Below are 20,812 nucleotides of genomic sequence, written 5' to 3'. Positions count from 1 at the left end.
TGCACCGAAACTCCCTCCCAGAGCCTGCCCCCTCCTGCACCCCAGTCCCCTGCCCCAGCCTGCAGCCGGCTCCTGAGCAAGCTCCCTCTGAGACCCCACACCCCCTCCAATAATATAGTAGAAATGTGCAGCCCATGATGACTTATCAAAATTCATGGAGTGGCCCCCCTGTGAAAAGTATTGCCCACCCCTGCTCTAAGGGTTGGTTTACAATACCACTTAAGTCAATGTAACTTACATTGCACAGAGGTATGAAAACGACACCCCCAAGTGATGCAAGTTACATTGTCTTAAGTGCTGTCCACACCAGCGCTATGTGAGTGGGTGACACTCCCCTGCCAACATAGCTTCCACCTCTCACGGTGGTGAAGTAATTATACTGATGAGAGAACGCTCTCCCTTTGGCACTGTGCATCTTTACCTGATGTGTTACAGTGGCACAGCTGTGCTGAAGTACACTGTAGTGTAGACTTGCCCTAAGTGAGCCACTGCTGATTGCAACAGTTTTTTGGTTGGTTATTTTTTGTTTTTAAAGGTGCCCAAATGCACCTCAGAGAGTTTGTGGAGCTCTAGACCTTAGAGGCTCTAGACTGATGTGGAGAAGACAGAGTTAAGTATGTTTTCCCCCCAGAAATACCATGAACACGTCTCTTAAAAATTCTGATGATCTCTATGTAGAAAATCCCAACAATACAGGCACATCAGCAACAAATCAATCAAATACAGGAAAGGTGGGAATAGAGTTGGCATAAAAGTCTCAGCCAGAGTTTGTCCAATGCCTTATCAGGAAAATTGATTTTTACCATGAATATAGAATTAAAAACTAGAACAACCAGTCATAGAAAACATAAATTCCATTGAATTCCTTAGTCTACAGTATGTAGATGGGTGGGTGTTGAGAGGTTCTGGGACAGAGGTGGTTGTGATGCAATGGAGAGAGGGAAGGAGGGTAGAGAGAAGATGTAGGCGTACAGGGATTGGACAGGACCTATGATATAGGATAGGCAGGAGGGGAAATGAGAACATATGTCATGAGCAGGTGCATCATCATCATGGGTCAGACAGATGGTCAGGTGTAAAAGGGTGATGGGGCAAGGAGATGAAATGTGTAGTAGTGGGAGTGGTAGGAGTGGGAAGGGGCATAGACTGGGTGGTGCAGGTGGTAATCAGGAAGGCAGGAGATGGAATGGGAGGGGTTATGTGAGGAGGAGTGATGGAGACAGGTGAATGGGCAGGCCGAAGAGTGATGGGAGAAGATGGAGATGGGCCAGGAGTGAAGGGGACTGGGGCAGAGTGGATGGGATGGGGGTTGGGTGATGGGGCAGGGGAGCAATGTGTGAGACAGGGCAAGGGTAGGGGCAGAGGAGATGGGATGGGTAGGGGGTAACAGGGCAGCTGAGGGACAGTGGAAGAGAGGGAAGGGGCAGGTGGGGCCCATGGTGGGGAGGGAAGGGCTGGGGGCGATGGAGGAAAGGGAAGGGGCAGGTGGGGCCCATGATGGGGAGGGAAGGGGCAGGTGGGGGCGAGGGAAGAGCGGGGCAGGTGCTCTGTGGGGCTGCTCTGGGCCGCGCCCGCGCCCCCCGTTCACCGCCCCGGCTACACAGAGCGGCCTGGGCGGGCTCCTCAGGCGCACGCTCCCCCGGCCCAGCTCTCTCACAGCCCAATTCTGCGGCCTGCACGCCGCGGCCTGGCCTGGCCGGGCCTGACACCGGCGCCTCCCCGCTCCCGCGCGCCCCAGCCCCGGGGCCGATACCTGCCGACGCTGCCGAGCGGGAGCACCGGGTGTAGCTCTGGCTGGGCGGCGGCTCGCTGCCGTGGTCACCCTGCGCTGCCTGCGCGGAGCCGCCTTAGACCCCCGGTGGGGAGGGGGGAGGACGCGGTGCCTTTTGTTCCTCGCTCAGTCTCTGCGAATGCGGAGCCGCGAGCGGAGCGGGGCGGGGGGCTGCCGGGGGGCGGGGGTCAGCTGCCTGGTACATGTGTTGGGGATGCGGGGGGTGCCGGGGACAAGAGTTGGGGGGCAGGGAGCTGCCTGTAGCGGGGCTGGCAATGGCAAAGGATGAGGGGCTGCCTGGGGGTGGCTAGGCGCTGATTACAGAAGCAGGGAGGTTTTTACCCCCAGTGAGCCTGGGGAACAGGGGATAGCTGCAGTGCTTTCAGAGGGAGATAACGTGATTTAATTTGGGGCAGGATGCTGGGTAAACGTGGTAGCAGAACGTGAAGTTGTATTAGGATTGTAAGTGAAGAGATACCTGGGGTGGGGTAGGAAGCTGGGCTACGTGCAGGATTTGGTTGGCAGTGGGAGGGGCCCACTCCTCTCTGCCTGCCCATTCACCTGTCTCCATCTCCCCTCCTCAAATAACATTTGGGTAAATGAATAAAGGTTGAACTATTTGGACTTTTAAAGTCTTGAAGGGCAGGAGGCTGGGATCCTCAATAGATATGGTGGCTTATCTGGCGGTGCTACCCTAGCTGAGTCCAGTGGAATAAGAGGCTAAGCTGCCATCCCATAGTTTCAGTGTTTCCTACTTACAGTTTTATTTAGTGAGATTATCTGCAGGTAAAAGAACAGTCTTTGGTTTGGTGACGCTTAAAGGATTAACTACAATGAAAATGAATGTTTTATCTGTAGGCATTGAAGCTGAGAAGCAAGCTACTTCAGGCTGCCTCATCAGTTACTTCAATCTTGACCTCCTAATGTTGCCCTTTTCTAGAAGCAAATGGTAATTCAGTGTTCATGGTCAGGCCTAAGGCCTGGTCTACACTAAGAAGGGGGGGTCGAACTAGGATACGCAAATTCAGCTACATGAATAGCGTAGCTGAATTCAAAGTACCCTAGTTCGAACTACTCACCCGTCCAGACGCCGCGGGATCGAAGTCCGCAGCTCCAAGGTCGATTCCGCCACCGCCGTTTGCAGTGGTGGAGTTCCGGAGTCGACCGGAGCACGTGGGGAGTTCGAACTATCGCGTCTAGATTAGACGCGATAGTTCGAACTCCGAGAAGTCAAACTCTCCGCGTCGACCCGGCAGGTAAGTGTAGACTAGCCCTAAGAGTATTTTTGTGAACACCAACTGCCAGTCATTCCTGATTGTTCCAAAGTATGTATGGTAGCTTCCATAATGTTGATTAATGTTTACTTGGAGCTGGGATCAGAGTGCCAAATTTATTTTAGTTAGCACCCTTAACTGGACTCTGAGGTGAAGGAGTTGTGCCTTATCTTCAGAACTACCCAAACCATTGTTTTGAAGTTGTACAATACAAAATGCTGACTGTTTTGAGAAGTAATATTCAGGTAAGCAGTGGTAACCCTTATTATAAAGGCATGAACGAGTACACTAGAGATTCTAGTATTGCCAACCTCAAGTGATCAAAAATCATGAAATTTTTTTTAAAGGCTATATTGTGTTTTCTTTGTTGCCTGACTTTTTTTTTTTGGACTCCCCCTGCCCATCCTCAAATATGTGTGACAATTAGTGTTGGCTGCTCTCCCAAATTTATTTGGGAAGGTGATTTTTGGCCCCCACTGAAGGAGCTCACACCCTCACATCTGCCCACCCCCTGCCCAGAAATTAAATCTGACTCTTCCTCCATTAGTTCAGCATCCCCATCAGTTCAGTTTCCTCCCCTCCCCCCGCTCCAGCTTCGTTTCTGTTCTTCCTGAGATTCTTCATCCCCTTCTCCTAGTCCTAGAGAGGTTGCAGCTGGGTCTCCTCTTCCCTGTCCAGGTTGGAGGGCAGCTTCAGCAGTTCTTCACACCCCTCCCCCGGTCTCTTCTTAGGCTGGAATACTGCAGGGACAGAGGAGAATCAGAGATGCTGTCCTTTCTGCTTTGCTCGGAGGGAGTGGATATTAATACCTAAATTTTCAAAGCTGCAAGCCTTTAAAATTCTAATGTAAGATGTATGATTTTTGTTTACTTTTTGTATTTCAGTATGTGTATTGCACTCAATATAGGGAATGGAATTAAACTGGTCAGTTTAATATTTCTTGGTAGTAATTTTCTAGTTGATTTCACTTTCTGGTTCTCATGTATTGTTCCAATTTGTTTTTTAGAATCTCATGATTTCTAAGCCAATCTTGGGACCCTGACTCATGATTATTGAATGCTTTATTGGAAAAAAAACAAAACCTAGGATTTGAACCTAAACTAAGTTTGACAGTGAAAATGAGTAGCATGTGTACGTGCACTTTTGCCTATCTATGGCCCTGGCTCAGTACGGTATTTTAAGCATACATTTAAGATTCTGAAATGTTCTTTATTTACATGATCACTATTTCTTCCTCATTCAGTGCACAGGATTAATGGGGCTTCCTTAATGAGCAGCTATTAAATATTGTATTTTATCCTCATTGTTAAACGTGACCCTAGGCTTTATTTACTGTACATGATTGAAACCCTGCCACAGAGCCAAAATTATTAATTTCTCCATGGGTGTTTTTATGGGCTCTCATCATAACATCAGAATACTTCACAAACATTAATGAATGCATCTTCTCATCACTGGTAGGAGCTGGAGGGGTGATGATATCCCCATTTTACAGGTGGGGAAATGTGGCACAGAGAAGTTGAGGGTCAAAGTTTCCACTAATTTTGAGTGGCCAATTTGAGATAAGGACCTGATTTTTCAGCATGCTTAGCATTCTATAGTACTTCATATGTTCAAGCAAAGCTCTCACTGACTTCATTTGCAGCTGAGAGTGCTCATCACTTCTGCAATGCAGACACCAGGTCTCCATTTGGGCACCTGGAAAATAAGGAACACATAGTTAGTAATCACCTTTGGAAAGTTTTGGTTTAAGTCACGTGCCTAGAATCCTAGGAACTCAATGGTGAAGAGGGAGAGAATCCAAGGCAGCAATCAACTGCCTTAATCTGGAGAACATAATTTTTCTTCCTGCATATTTCTAACATCTGCAACAAATGAGGCCGGAGTCCTACGGACAACATCCTCCTTTACTACACAACTCTGATTCATCACCAGAGCAAGTCCATTCTGGGCTCCAAACAAGGCAGGGGTCCCGTGGAAAAAATAGCATATGATCATGTCATTAAAGACTGTATCATAATGCATATGTACAAGAGGGTAAATTAAAGTTGCAAGGGCAGCCTTAATTCTGATATTTCCTAACTTTTATGTGCTTGACTTTGCAGCCTTTATTATGAGCTTTTACAGTGTTTGTTTTCAAGGGGAGGTGATAACTTGCTAGGTTTTTAAAAAGGCAAACTGAAAAAACAAATCCCATCATGTGACATCCTACTTATGCCCAAATGGTTCCTCAGGGGACTGGAACCTCTAAATCCACCAAACAGACTTCTGGCACCTAAACGAACAGAGTAACTGTTAGCTTAACAGAAATATGTTTTGTCTTTTGCGTAGAACAAGCACAACAGGGAGATGAGGCACATGCTTTGTCAGTGGATTTCAGAGTTATTTACTAACAGAAGAGGAACGGCGCAACTTGGGAATCTTGAGTTCCATTTCACCTTCTGGAGGCAGGGCTTAAGTTGTGCCAGACTGTGTTTTTGGGGGGAGTCAGACTGGCATCCTGGCAGTGGTGGAACTAAGAGGGAGCAGGGGATTGGAGGGGAATCACCCTCCCTGGTAGTCTTTAGGTGTATGCATGGTGCTTTCTCAAACATATTATGCAATTGACAAAAGGAGATGCACAACACAATTTTTTCACTGGGGGCTATAGTGTAAGCCCATCCCACACCTAGAAGTGGTAGCTCAGCCCGTCTTCCTCATCTGGGCATTGCAACATGGTGCACAGGGTTGCATGGCATTGAAATACTGTGTGCCTTGTCATAACACCACTCACTCATATTTGGCCTGGCCACCTCTCCTTTGTGATGAAAGAGTGGTTGGGCCAAACGCGAATGATGTTGCAACCCCCATGAGACTGGAGCCATGGGTGAGTGTCAGGTGGGCTTGCTCTCCAGCCCGTAAGAATGGCCATACTTGGTCAGACCAAAGGTCCATCTAGACCAGTATCCTGTCTTCCGACAGTGGCCAATGTCAGGTGCCCCAGAGGGAATGAACAAAACAGGTAATCACAAGTGATCCATCCCCTGTTGCCCATTCCCAGCTTCTGGCAAACAGAGGCTAGGGACACCATCCCTGTCCATCCTGGCTAATAACCATTGATGGACCCATCCTCCATGAATGTATCTAGGTTTTTTTTTTTTTTTGAACCCTGTTATAGTCTTGGCCTTCACAACATCCTCTGGCAAGGAGTTCCATAGGTTGACTGTGCGTTGTGTGGAAAAATACTTTCTTTTGTTTGTTTTTAAACCTGCTGCCTATTAATTTCATTTTGTGACCCCTACTTCTTGGGTAAATAACACTTCCTTATTTACTTTCTTGATACCAGTCATGATTTTATAGAACTCTATCATATCCTCTCTTAGTTGTCTCTTTTCCAAGCTGAAAAGTCCCAGTCTTATTAATCACTCCTCATGTGGAAGCCATTGCATACCCCTAATAATTTTTGTTGCCCTTTTCTGAACCTTTCCCAATTCCAATATATCAGTATTTAAGATGCGGGAGTACCATGGATTTTTATACAGGCAATGAAATATTTTCGGTCTTATTATCTTTCGGTTTCTTAATGATTCCCAACATTGTTTGCTTTTTTGACTGCCGTTGCACACTGAGTGGATGTTTCGAGTGAACTATCGACAATGACTCCAAGATCTTTCTTAAGTGGTAACAGCTAATTTAGACCTCATCATTTTATATGTATAGTTGCAATTATGTTTTCCAATGTGCATTTCTTTGCATTTATCAACATTGAATTTCATGTGCCATTTTGTTACCCAGTAACCCAGTTTTGTGCCCACCACCAAATGACCCATCATGACCCAGTCTCCTTACCCAGCCAGTCTTTCTGTTCCACACTCAGCTGTCTTACCAGATTTCTTGTCCTAATCTTCTACTGTGCTGCCTCGTATCTGCTTTTTGTCCCCTCTGGATTTGTCAGCTAGCTTTCTCCTCCAGGCTGACTGCATGGCAACAGGGGGAATCATTGAGAATTCCAGTGACCAGTCCCACATAGGCCCAGAAACAACAAGGAGTCCGGTGGCACCTTAAAGACTAACAGATTTATTTGGGCATAAGCTTTTGTGGGTAAAAAACCTCACTTCTTCAGATGTATCCACAAAAGCTTGTACCCAAATAAATCTGAGGTGCCACTGGAATCCTTGTTGTTTTTGTGGATACAGACTAACACGGCTATCCCGATACCTAATAGGCACCAGAGTAGCCATTGCCTGGTAAGGCCTGTTTTGCTCCCATAGCTCTGAGATGGAGCACACTCAGTTGCCCTGTGAGCAGGAGTGGCATTAGCCTTTTGCTGGCCAGAGGGGAAAATATTTTCAGGGCTGCACCCTATGAGCAGCCAAACAAAACAAAAACTCAGCTGGCCAATCGGAGTACAGCACAAAAAATACTTAAAGAGCTCAGGAGCACAGTAATTCATGGGGGTTGGTGCCCAGGGCGATCATCCCGTGTGCTCACCCCTGGAACGGGCTGTGTCTGTGGGGAATGGCATATGGTCTGGTCAGCTCTAGAAGGTATAAGCAGCTCAAACATGCTCTGTGCAGAGATTTTAATGATTATACTCAAGTCTCTACTTAGCATGTTCAAACTAATTTTTTTTTCCAAAGGCCAAATTTGTGCAGATTTTCAAGGGGATGGCAAAAGGCACATGCCTGACACAAAGACCACCTTCTGCCAAATTTCATGTCCCTGCTCCAAAGAATGGGTGCACTAGAGGTGTTCAAAGAAAAGGTCACCAGACTTTAACATTGGAAAAATAACCTAATTTAAAGTAAATTTATAACACTACACAATGTCTTATAAAAATGGAAATAATGTCACTCTTGTCTAAAGCCTTCTCTACAGGAAAATTTGTACCAATTTAACTAAATCGATTTAGAAATTGAACTAACTAAATTGCTGCAGCTCTTTTGTATGGACATTACTTAAATCAGTATAATTTTCTCATGTGGACAAGATGTTAGGCAACATCTTGTTCATAGGTGATAAGTGCTTTTGACGACTGTCCCTCTGTCTTTCCCTGCACTTTGAGAAATTTAAGATCTCAGATCTGTAATCTTTTAACAGGGCAGCCAGCAGAAGGCAGTAATCAACCATATGGTGACTCCAGCTAGCCCGTTGTAGACAGGGACATCATTCATGAACTGATCCTGACTTTTTTTTTAAACTAACATTTGCCAAATACTGTAGTTTGAACAAAATGTTCAACCTGGAGGTTGATCTGTTGACTGGTTACTATTTTTATATGCAGGGACATGTACATTGTATGGCATTGTTGCTGATACCTGCCTGGATGATAAACTTTTGAAACAGTAGAAAAACAAAAAACAAGTTATTAATCATTTGTTACAGTAGCATCCTAAGACTCCAATCTGGACCTCATATTAGGTTCTGTACAAACACAGATGCAGAGACTATCTTTGTCGGGGGATTTATAATTACCTTCTGATTTGAATTTTCTGGTGAATTAATTCATGTTAAAGTTGTTGATACTCTGGGAATTCATGAATTCTTCTCAGTTGTCCAAATACTCTTGAACAGCATGACCTTGTGAATTACAGATGAAGGAATTTAGAGCTTTTATTCATGAAGATATTTACAAATCAATTTTGCTAGCTCAATTAGATACCCACATTGGAAACTGAACCTAGGTATCATGGTTTGTGTAAAATGCCACAGAAGCTTTAATGAGTACAAGTAATCAGGACCTCACTTTTAGATCTCATTGGATAGATATCAACTACTGCCTCTCCTAGCATTAGGCAACTATATTGGTTCAATATTACTATGAGAGAAGAATCACTTGGAGTTGCCAACACAGCTTTCTGGAGCATTCTGGGTTCTACTGGAATTCTTCAAACTAAATACTGACTAGGTCCCATCCCAGTTTAGCATATGCAGTATGAGATAATCATAACCCAAGATGGTATATTATCCATTTTCCAGAAAGGAATTCACTTAAATCACCTACACAGTGCTGACAAAACTTCCTTTGTCTGCTGTTTGTTAGTCTTGTTGGGTTGGTGATAGAATTTGAACTGAGGACTGTCACTTTTATTCTATAAAATAAAGGAAATACTGAGTGGAATAAGTTTTAACCATGACTTGTTCTAGGACCTCTTATGGTCCACTGGGGATCTTAGATAACCTTGTCTAATCACATTAAAGTTAATCATGTGGCAGTGCTTTAAAATGAAAGATTGTATCACTGTGTAATTGGATATATTGTATTTTTATGACAAGAAACCAATTGTCTTGACTTAGTCTTCTAGTCCTTTTGCAAATAAGATACCTCATGTAGCTTGTTTGAGATCTATATCAATCTTGCATATTGTTTCATGTGAAAGCTATAACCATGTTTATACTTAAATACTTAGTTTAAGTATTTCTAAAATTAGAATTCAGAACTGGGTCATGAAAAGACTATAGTATATTCTAATTATAGCTTGAGGATTCTAAAGATACATTATTAAAAATACAGCTGTCAATGTTAAATTTTTACACATAGTTTTGATCTCTTAACCCTTTGCGCAACTGAGTATAATTTTCATTTACAAAGTGCACCCACTTTGCACATTTTGGGGTCCATGTATATAAGTGTGTGTGTTTCACTCACATACAGGATAAGATCTCAGAATAAACCCAAACCACCCAATCTTTCACAAGAAGCCCAAAGAGACTTAACACAGTGCCCTTAAAGAGCAACAAGACCTGCCGTTAGAAGCAGCAGTGTGGGTGGCACATCAGTGGATGAGTGAATGCCAGAGTTAGGGACTGTAAAGTATGGGAACTGAGGAATTATGGACTCTACAGAATGTAGCATTAGATCACTTTGTTCTTAGCACTAAATATCGTAAGAGCTACAATACCATGATAGGAGTCAGCAGGAGTTAATCTGTACAGAAGAGAAGTAATTTTATTCACATCAATGGAGAAAAAAGTAAAGGTATATACAGAATATGGATAAATAAGGAAGAATAATTATTTTCAAGAAACTGATCTACATAAAATGTATGTACTTTGTAAAGGGAAGATAATCATGCTATTTTGTTCTCCATGTCCCCTGAAGGCAGGACAGGAATTTGCTACAAAGGAGATGAAGTTTTTCCTACTATCTAAGATAACTATAAGGATAGTTAAAGTACTGGAATAGATTAGCAAGGGCGTTGTGCCCCTACATAAGAGAGGCATTCTGCTTATATAAAGCATCATGATCTCTGCCTGGGTGCTCAGATTGGATTTGCACACCCATTTCAAAAGGTGTAGTTTTCTTCCACCTTACCAAGCATTGGCTCAGTATTTACTCCCCCCTGTTAAATATTTGTCTCATTCTGTACAAATAAAAGCAGAACACTAAGAAGTGTTTAACAAAAAAGTTTATTACCAAAATACAATATTAAAGTCAATACATGACAAACTCCTGTAAAGCAAAATAAATTATTCTAACGTACAGTATTTCAGAAGGTAGTTAAAGTAGTACTACAGACTTGCTTCATAGTTCCAAACAGACTATCTGTTCTATCAGGAACACAATCCTACAGAGAGCTTAAGGCATGCAGCTTAATGTGCTGGATAGTTTTATAAAATGCAATTCATCCTATTTCAATAAGATACAGTGTCAAAAGTAACTGCAGTCTTTATGTCAGTTTTCTAAATTTTTTTTAAACTTTGGCTATAAAAAGCAGTGCCATAGTGTTACAATACCTTTTCTTAAAAAAATACATGTACTCATGTCCATGAATATCAAACGCAAATGTAAATTTCTATTAAATATATTCTATTCATCAATACTTTTGAGCACCCACTGTACAATTTTTTTATTTTATTTTAATGATTAAATAAGTGCTTGGGACAGGAGAATACAGTAACTCTGGCTGAATCCCACTCTCTCTTTCTAGGCCACGTACAAAGTAGAAAGCTACAATGGAAGATTATAGATCCCCAGCTATTTCATGAGTAGAAAATGGGAATTTCCTCCATAACAGAATTGTAGGTATCTAGAACAAAGGCTTTAAGTTATAGTCCATATCACTGAATAAAATCTGCTTAGAGCAGAGTTGAAAGAAAAACCAATAGCACTGCAAGTATGATAATTTGCTAGTTGTGTGTGCCAGTAGCATCTCAAAATATTTGTAAATTCTCAAAGGAATGGGAAGATTGAAATGGTGTAACCCTGAAAAGCGCTGTTAAAACAAACCCAAAACATGCAAACAAACTAATCAACGCAACACTTTCCAAAGCAGGTATCATGATCAGAATACTTGCTTTCAGGAACTGATTCTGATCATCATTCCACATTCATAGTTTCTGTTAAAGTCAAGGGGGAATTTTGAATGTGAATCGATGGCAGCATGGGGACAATCAATAAGGAATTTTTCTCTATGAAGATTGTTTATTTTCTGCAGGCTAGCAAGTAATTATTTCTTGGCAGTTGTAGTATTTATCCTAGTCAATTTTTAGAAGGCCCTCCCACCCCCTTCTACTGCTTTAGAACAACACATGGTTAACCAAAGATTACTCTTAGAAACAATGAGATGGTAAAGAACACGCTGTAAATAGCTATACCTTGGTTTGTAGTTCTAATATATTACAATGGGTCTTGGTGCATTATATTGTAACACTGCACCCAGAAAAAACATGACTAAAAAGTTCGACTTTGTAAATTTGGGCTCCCTGCCATCTTTCTTCTAGCTCATGCCTCCAAGTTCTTCACATATTACATTAGTGTAACAACTTTAAAATGCATGATCCATTATGGGAAGAAATTAAGTTCAGGTCAAGGCACACTGTAGTTTTTGAATTTTAAATTCCTATTTTAAACTCATCGAATTACTGTGGCCTCTCTGATATTTTTATATTTACCAGATTTTCAAATGACTGCAATAAACGGGATCTGTAAATACAGGATCTGGAATGTCAGAATGTGCTCTATGATCTCAGATATTAAAAATGTTCCCAATAATTTTCTGTTTTTTAAACAGAATTCTACATGAAGGATACAATATTGGTCTCAATACTGGTCACTAAGTCAACACCAGTACCCTAATTAAATATTTTCCACCTCTGATTGAAATTGTTCATTATAATCATGTTTTCAAAGTGTCAAATTAGCCTGTATGAATATGAAAAATTCCCTTCTGATTGGCTCTTGTATATTCTATTTTTAGTAAAAAATGTTAAACATACAGAAGTTACTTTACATTTTTATTTAAAATATGTGAAATGTACTATGTTTAGTTCATGGATAGGTCAAACCTATTCATGTAATGGGCTGTATGATGATAGATCTTTACCAATTTTTAAAATAACTTTTGTACATCTAACCTAATTTATAACCAAATTAATAGGACTACTTAAATATAGAAAAAGTTCAAAATGTTTAAAAACAAACCCACTTTAAAAGATCACCAGTACAGCTTGAAATACAACTCTGCCCTTTATCCAGCCTTTATACCCTGGGTTGCTTCTTAAAATTAAAGTTGTATACAAAAAGCTATCCTCTTTTTGTTTCCTGTTTGACCAGCTTCACTGTCCACAGGAGAACGTAGAAAATTAACACAGAAATAGCACCATGAAGACTGTACACTACTCATACACCAGCTTTTCAGATTTATATAGTTGTAGCTTATTTCTGCTAAAAAATGTATAAATAGGTAATAAATACAAAAAACGTTATGCATCACTCTTTAAAACAATAGTGTACTAACCATTTTTAACAAATGAGCAACTAACCCAGGCATAACTGAACTGAGATGCCAACAACTGGGCATGCTTCAGTGCAATTACAGTTTTGAAGCTACCTTTAAACCAGAATTGAATGTTTCAAACGTCACCAGAATGTTTTAGCCTGACTGCTAAAGGGCTCCTTTTCAAATGTTACACTTTTTTTTGTAGCAAGCATATACTAAAACACAATTTTAGGGGCCAACTTTACAAGTGATTTTGGCAGAATTCCCTGGCAATTAGCCTGCATACTGAAATTCCCATCCATATATAAACTGATGTAGGTCATTTAAACTACATGAAAGATCAGCATTATAATTTTAGAAGCAAAATGGTTTTAAAAAGGGAGACATTTCTAAGGGTTGCTTTAAAAATAAAACACAGCAATTATCGAGTTCCCTTTGTGAATCCTTATCACATGCATCAGTAATGTTTACTCAACTAACCATCATAGATCCTGTTCCTTTCTATTTTGGTGCAACGGAGGAAAGGTTGTTTCCACAAAGCAGGTCAATTTTTACTTAGAAATTATTTTTGCTGAATTCTCTTATTGTGAAATTTGAAGCATTTTATGAGAAAAGATTAGCATACCTTTTGAGTAATTATTTCAACAGACAGTGTTAGAGCCAGACTTTTCTAGGTACTTAGACACTTAAAGATGTAGAAGGCACCTAGTGCAATTTTCAAAAGTGGCTATGCACCGAGCGCTTTTGAAAATCCCACTAGGCGCCTATCTACATCTTTAGGGCCTAAGTACCTTGAAAAATCTGGCCCTTTGTCAATTACATTTCTGGTGATTGCCTGTTCCCACCCCAAGATTATGGCACTCATTATGTACTGACATGAAAAAGTCACTAGTTAAAATGCCAATTTATATCATGATCCACTTGCTTTTAGAAGTTTGGCTGAATATTTTAAAGAAAGACATTAAACAAATGGGTCATGTTTACATATGAATTTAAATGTCTAAAATAAGATCTTGTATTTACTTGGGATCTAGCCAAATAATTGGAAAGATACCTACTGCCTTCAGGCCACTCAGCTTCTGCTGCCTTGAATCGGCCCTTTCTATTAGTGACAGAAGGAATACCATCCAGTACTGTTTATTCAGAAAACAATTGTTAAGCTGGGAAGAGTAAAGCCTTAAAAATAAATCAGGAGCACCCCTCTCACCATCTACCCCTTAGAATCGAACAGTAATTCATAACCCGTATCTGGCCCAATGTCCTTTGCATTGAAGGAAAAACAATATTTGCCTGAAATGAGTTTGACACGCTTAACTAAATACTTTCAAGGCACCAAAAAAAAAAGCCTTTTGAATTGAGCTAATACCTTGTTTAGCTGCTGAGTTTGAATTTCTTATTGTGCTAATACACTTTGGATTAACACTAGGCATTGAGAAATCCAAACTCTTGGCATTACAGGGAAGGATAAAGGGTCAGATGGATCATTCCACAGTTTCCCCAAAATGGAGTATTTAATGGTTTTAGCTAATTAAATTATGTCTGTAATTGCAACAAAGACTCAGCTTGGGAAATCAGTACATTTTACTTGCGTTTCCTCTCTTGAGCAAGTATCTCAGGCAACATTAGCAAAGATAGAAAAAACCCATTTTAGGAAAGCCTCTTCTTTTTAGCTGATAGTTTGATCTAGTTGGAGTTCTGAGTTGCATTGTGGTCCTTATTTAGAATGATGTTTATGATTTCACCTTCATGTTCTTTCATATGATCCAACAGATTTTCTTTGTTGGTGGACTCAAACCCACAAATACAACAGCAGAAGAGTAGAACACAATATTCTGTGCCAAGGTGAGGCTGACTGGAGTTCTTTTCCAAATTGCATGAGGTATTAATTGTTGGATTAAGTTTCTGATTTTCATTAGAACCTGAAATTTCATTAGTAGTCTGATTAATGGACTCTGAAAATGACACCAAGTTCTCTGAACTCTCTAGAACAGGTACTAAACTTTCATCAGTGCTTTCTAATAGAGTCTTTCCAGGTAGCTGCCCTTGAAACCTAAAAAATAAACAAAGTGGTTTTTTTTTAAAAAGTCATAGTAATTTTTTTTGTTTAAATTTGCAGATTGTTGTTTATCTTGGGTCAATGTTGGGTGCTTTCAAAAAGTCTAGATTAAGGATTCTAGTTTGTAAGGAAGTGTCATACATACACACACCTGCCGCTTTGTGAAATTGCATCATTAATAGCCTTGTTCACTTGTTCATAATTATAATTTTGGTCACTTGCATGTTTCCACATATGGGACTTCAGGGAAGGAGGGTGGCTGCATACATATCCACAAAGAGAACATCTGAAAAACAATGAGGATAAGAGAAGGTATCTGAAGTGAAGTCAAATAACTCACTTTTAAAACTAAATTTTCTAAAACAGGCCAAATGAGATAATACAGCCGAGAATTACGGTTATTTCCTTTCTCTCCTAACGTTTGGTCAAAGAGAAATTTCTCCATGTTGCAGCAATTCCAATATATCATAATAATTTAATGCCACTATAAATAAAGCATGTCAACCCTTCCTTGTTTTAAGTTTATACCCTGGCCAAGTAAATGTGTTTCAGAATAAAACATTGCATGGAACATCTTGTATCTAAAAAATATTTAAAGCAAATCAAAACAAAAAATGTAGAACGCTACTATCAATTTGGCCATTAAAAAAAACCAACCAATTTTAATACTACAAAAATGCAATAGTTCTGATCACTTCAACTTACCTTCCATTTTAGAAATGAAATTCAGTGTGAAATAATAAATGTAGATTATTGTCTTGTGATATTTTAAAGAAAACACAAAACAAATTGCCAGAAAGAGTGAATTCTGAAAGTTTGCTACTGTACATGTACAATAATTTTTTTCTCCATTAAATTTAGTTTGTGTTCCTAATTGATATTTAATTGGCACAGCAGACATTTTTATACCATCCCTAATTATATTTTGTAAGAACAAAAGTATATAAATAGCAAAGATTGGTAAATGAAGGAAAACATGGGAATTTGTAACAAACATGACACTGCAATATTTCCTTTTCTCGCTTCTTCATTATCCCATTACCCCTCCCTTCTCAAAACTAATTACAAATTAAGATTACCGAAAACCCCTTTGAAAAAGTCTAACAAAACCATAATATATTATGGAATTCAACTGGATGATTCAAAAACCTTTGGGAAAGTTTCATAGAATGAGATCCTAAGTATGTTTTTAGATAAATTTGTATAGAATCCTACTCCATGTAATATAGAAACATATTGGCTTAATCCCAATTAAATATAATGGGACTTTTCCATAAATGAAATGACAAGTAGAGAATTTTAGAAGTTTTATGGTTAAAGTAATTTTAAGATATAAATCTGTCAACACTATACATACGTAATAGACAAATGATATGTGATTATGGGGGCATCCATCACTAGCAAGTTGTGAAGCACAGGGGCTGAGGGCTAGGTGCCTCTAGCACTTGAGAAGCTCTCAGTTATCAATAACTAGATAGTATGCTGAATTTTATTACGATCACAAACTGGCATTTTCACATTTTGTTAGAATTCCAGCCTCAAGTCAGCTACGGCTAAGAATCTTCTTCAGTCACAATTCTATCACCCTTCAACAACAGTCAATTTTTCCTGTTCAACTATCCCAGTGTCATCTCATGTTATATTATGATGGATTTGTTAAAATGGCTGCCACCTGTCAAAAAGCTTTAATTTTCAGAGGAAAAAATATTTGCTATTAGTATAACATCTGGAAACCCTGATACTGCACCACACAAGTCAATGGGAGTTGTGCCACTGACTTTATTGGCAGCAGGATCAAGCCCCAAATGCAGCAGTCTGAACTTGCGATGGCTGCAATTTCCACTAACCAGAAAACAAAAAAAGCAAAATTCTACTTACAGCTCCTCCACAGAATACTGTGGAGAACTCATAATTTGAAAGGTTATATGAAGATATATAGTACACAGTGTACACTACATGCATGTGGCAAGGAAGACCTGCTCCACTGGGCATATAATGAGGCCATGCTTTTTAGCATCACTATCTCTATTACATATCAGGAAATGTACAATTCTACCCAGGGGTGGGGGAAGGGTTGTTTGTTTAATTTTAATCCTTCTCAGGCAAGTGAGATTTTCAAATTAGAGTCAATGGATGTCTGTCTGAATGAAAACTTTACTAGCCAAATCAGATTGCTACATCACAATCCTGCCATTTTAATAAATAAAAACGAATGCACATCTTTAAAATCCCAACTTCCCTCTTAAATCAGTAAAGTATAGCTAAAAGAATGTTTAATTTTGCAAAGTTGAGTCAGGAACAAAAGGTAAAGATGCTCACCCAATCTCAACTCCACCCCATGTGCACATGCATTACAACAGTCTTTAATTATATGTTGTTTGAAGCATTGTTATAGCCATGTTGATCCCAGGATATTAGAGACACAAGGTGGGTGAGGTAATATCTTTTATTGGGCGAACATCTGTTTGGTGAAAGAGAGAAGCTTTCCAGCTACCCAGAGCTCTTCTTCAGGTCTGGGAAAAGTACTCAGGCCTTGGCTACACTTGAGAGTTACAGCGCTGGTGGTGGCTTTACAGCGCTGTAACTCACTCCCCGTCCACACTGGCAAGGCACATACAACGCTGTATCTCCCTGGCTACAGCACTGCATGTACTCCACCTCGACGAGAGGAATAAAGAGAATAGCGCTGCTGCTGCTGCAGTGCTGGAGTGCCAGTGTAAACAGGGAATAATCTTACTAAGCTGTAACTGACCTCCGGAACCTTCCCATAATCCTTTTAAGTAAAGATAACTCTCTTTGTTTTGTTGTGATGCCTCTGTTTGTTTTGTTGTGAACTCAGGGCTCCTGGAGCTGCTTATCAAAACAAAACAAACACAGCTACTGTTTGCTGTGAATGAGCAAACAGGCAGGGGGCTCCCTTTGGAACGCCCACAGCTAGTGTTTACTTGAAGAGAGGGGAAAGGAGGGGGCTTGAGGAGAGAAGCAGTGCGGCATGCAGGAGGGAGGGGGGGTGTCTGTTTCGGGGAGGCTGCTTATCTGGTCTGTGAGGAAAAAAACAGAGGGCTATTTGCTTTCAGTGAGTGAGAGAGGGGTGGGGGAGGGGGTTGGAACTTGCAAGGCAGCTGCTGACAGAGTGTCGGCTCCAAAAATCCACTCTCGCTCTCCCCCACGCTCCCTGTCACACTCCATCCCACCCCCCCTTTTGAAAAGCACATTGCAGCCACTTGAACGCTGGGATAGCTGCCCATAATGCACCGCTCCCAATGCCGCTGCAGATGCTGCAAATGTGACCACGACAGTGCGCTGGTAGCTGTCAGTGTGGCCAGACTGCAGCGCTTTCCCTACTCAGCTGTATGAAGACAGGTTTAACTCCCAGCGCTGTACAGCTGCAAGTGTAGCCATACCCTCAGTGTCAAGCTAAAAATACAAGGGGTAACAGATTATTTAGCGTAAGTATTAACACACATTGTAAGAGACCATTCAAGGTTAACGGGCCACTTCACCTTGAATGGTCTTTTACAATATGCGTTAACTACTTATGCTAAATAATCTGTTCCACCCAGTGTTTAGCTGTGACACTGAGGGTATGGCTACACTTGCAGCTGTACAGCGCTGCCGCGGGAGTGCTCCCGCAGCAGCACTTTGAAGTGCGAGTGTGGTCACGGCACCAACGCTGCCCAGCGCTGCAGGTACTCCACCTCCCCGTGGGGATTAGCTTACGCTGCGGCACTGTTTACACTGGCGCTTTGCAGCGCTGTAACTTGCTGCGCTCAGGGGTGTGTTTTTTCACATCCCGGAGTGAGAAAGTTGCAGCGCTGTAAAGCGCCAGTGTAGCCAAGGCCTGAGTACTTTTCCCAGACCTGAAGAAGAGCTCTGTGTAGCTGGAAAGCTTCTCTTTCACCAAACAGAAGTTTGTCCAATAAAAGGTATTACCTCACCTACCTATGTCTCTAATTACATGCTCACATTAGTGACACAAGGTCACTTTACTGCAGAACCCTTGCCTTATTCAGTGTGCAGGTTCGATAGTACAAACTTACTGAAGTGACAGTTTAATACTTATTTTTGAATACTCATGGTTTAAAGAGCAGACTCCTAGCTCAGTCACTAAGCAACACATTTTTGCTTTCAGGATTACAGAACTATAGGGTTAATGCTACTACGTGCTAATTTCAAATCAAAGCTGAAGGTGCTCAGCAACTTCCAGGATCACTCACTATACTACTCGTCATCCATAGGTCAATATATGAGCATATTGCACAACATGATCCCATAGGAAATATACAAAGTATAATGGGAGGAAAGAAATACAAGTAAAAGGAGTTTGCTGTTCTTGGCCAATGTTTTACAGAATGCATTTTTACGTTACACTTTTAGCAAAAGACAATGAAGATTGAGGAAGAGCACTTAATTTTTGCAGTGTGCATTCATCTTGTGGTCCTATATAAGATATAGCTGCTGGAACCTAGGTCATTCTGCAGTGGTGTCTAGTACATGGAGATCAGCTCCCTTATTTCTATAACAAATCATCATACAGATTTCAGAGTAGCAGCCGTGTTAGTCTGTGTCCGCAAAAAGAACAGGAGTACTTGTGGCACCTTAGAGACTAACAAATTTATTTGAGCATAAGCTTTTGTGGGCTACAGCCCACTTCATCAGATGCATAGAATGGAACATATAGTGAGGAGATATATAGATAGATAGATATATACACATACAGAGAACATGAAAAGGTGGGAGTTGCCCTACCAACTCTAAGAGGCTACTTAATTAAGATGAGCAATAATTAGCAGGGAAAAAAACAACCTTTGTAGTGATAATCAAGATGATCCAATTCAGACAGTTTGACAAGAAGGTGTGAGGATACTTAACATGGGGAAATAGATTCAATGTGTGTAATGGCTCAGCCATTCCCAGTCTCTAGTCAAGCCTAAATTGATGGTATCTAGTTTGCATATTAATTCAAGTTCAGCAGTTTCTCCTTGGAGTTGGTTTTTTAAGCTTTTCTGTTACAAGACTGCCACTTTTAGGTCTGTTTTTGAGTGACCAGGGAGACTGAAGTGTTCTACTGTTTTTGAATGTTATGATTCCTGATGTCAGATTTGTGTCCATTTATTCTTTTGTGTAGAGACTGTCCGGTTTAGCCAATGTACATGGCAGAGCGGCATTGCAGGCACATGATGGCATATATCACATTGGTAGATGTGCAGGTGAACGAGCCCCTGATGGCATGGCTGATGTGATTAGGTCCTATGATGATGTCAGTTGAATAGATATGTGGACAGAGTTAGCATTGGGCTTTGTTGCAAGGATGTATTCCTGGAGACTTCATCACATGACAGTCTTTAATTAAAGGTTAATCTTTAGTTCCTGGAGACTCCAGGCTAATCCTGGAGGGTTGGCAACTCTATACAGAATTTAGTTTAATTTGCTGTACTGGCTTAACCTCTGCTGAATGATTAAATCTCACTGTTCAAGAATGTCCTAAATTGACATACTGTGGAAATTTTCTCACAGCCTTTGACAAAGGGGACCATCAGGGACGTTGAGAGGCCAGAGGTGTGGAAGTTTTCAGTAATATTAAGTGACTGCAGAATGCTTTCCTACAGAGTGTAGCTGCAGAGTGTATGGTGTCTAGTGCTACTAGAAAGCACTTTGGAAAGGAGCATAGTGGGGAGGGTTAGTTTACATTTTGTAGTTGTGAAGAATTTTGGATTTTTTTCTTGAGACCACAACTTTTGTATGCATGTGATTTATCCCAATGGCCCTGGTTGCCTGCCCAATCTTGCAGTATGAGTTATTTAGTTTCTTTGCATTTTTTGCTTTCGTCCTAGGTTTTCAACTCCTTGTTGCAAGTTAGCACCGGGTAGCCAAGCTGAAGTATTAGAATTTCATTTATAATAACTTTTCCTCAGTATGTAGCATGTGGAAACAGACTACTAATGGCATTTATTTATCAAATATACACAAACATAAGAGACTAGTGAAACTCATGTTCTTTTCTAGGATA

The 20,812-nt window shown here is 40.8% G+C and overlaps 2 protein-coding genes across 5 annotated transcripts in view; both read right to left on the bottom strand.

Moving 5' to 3' along the window:
• DPY19L3 (dpy-19 like C-mannosyltransferase 3) overlaps window positions 1-1,858 on the bottom strand; it is a 46,704-nt gene extending 44,846 nt beyond the window's left edge. The window contains exon 1 of the mRNA XM_044987383.1: window positions 1,754-1,858. The gene's annotated coding sequence lies outside the window, so the exon portion shown is untranslated. The remainder of the gene's footprint in view (window positions 1-1,753) is intronic.
• Window positions 1,859-10,425: 8,567 nt separating this feature from the next.
• The window catches only part of ZNF507 (zinc finger protein 507), a 40,662-nt gene continuing 30,275 nt past the window's right edge, over window positions 10,426-20,812 (bottom strand). For 2 of the 4 annotated variants that reach the window (XM_044987717.1, XM_044987718.1), the window contains 2 exons: window positions 14,954-15,088; window positions 10,426-14,796 (listed from right to left, as the gene is read on the bottom strand). In XM_044987717.1, the coding sequence (XP_044843652.1) occupies window positions 14,430-14,796; window positions 14,954-15,088 (502 nt within the window). In that variant the 3' untranslated portion in view covers window positions 10,426-14,429. Of the gene's footprint in view, window positions 14,797-14,825; window positions 15,089-20,812 lie in introns of those variants that run through there. The other 2 variants (XM_044987719.1, XR_006573583.1) reach the window with 2 other exon arrangements.

This window comes from Mauremys mutica, chromosome 14 (genome assembly GCF_020497125.1).
Source record: "Mauremys mutica isolate MM-2020 ecotype Southern chromosome 14, ASM2049712v1, whole genome shotgun sequence".
Taxonomy (NCBI): domain Eukaryota; kingdom Metazoa; phylum Chordata; order Testudines; family Geoemydidae; genus Mauremys; species Mauremys mutica.
Note: the sequence above shows the minus strand (reverse complement) of the source record. Positions and strands in the feature narration are given on the sequence as shown.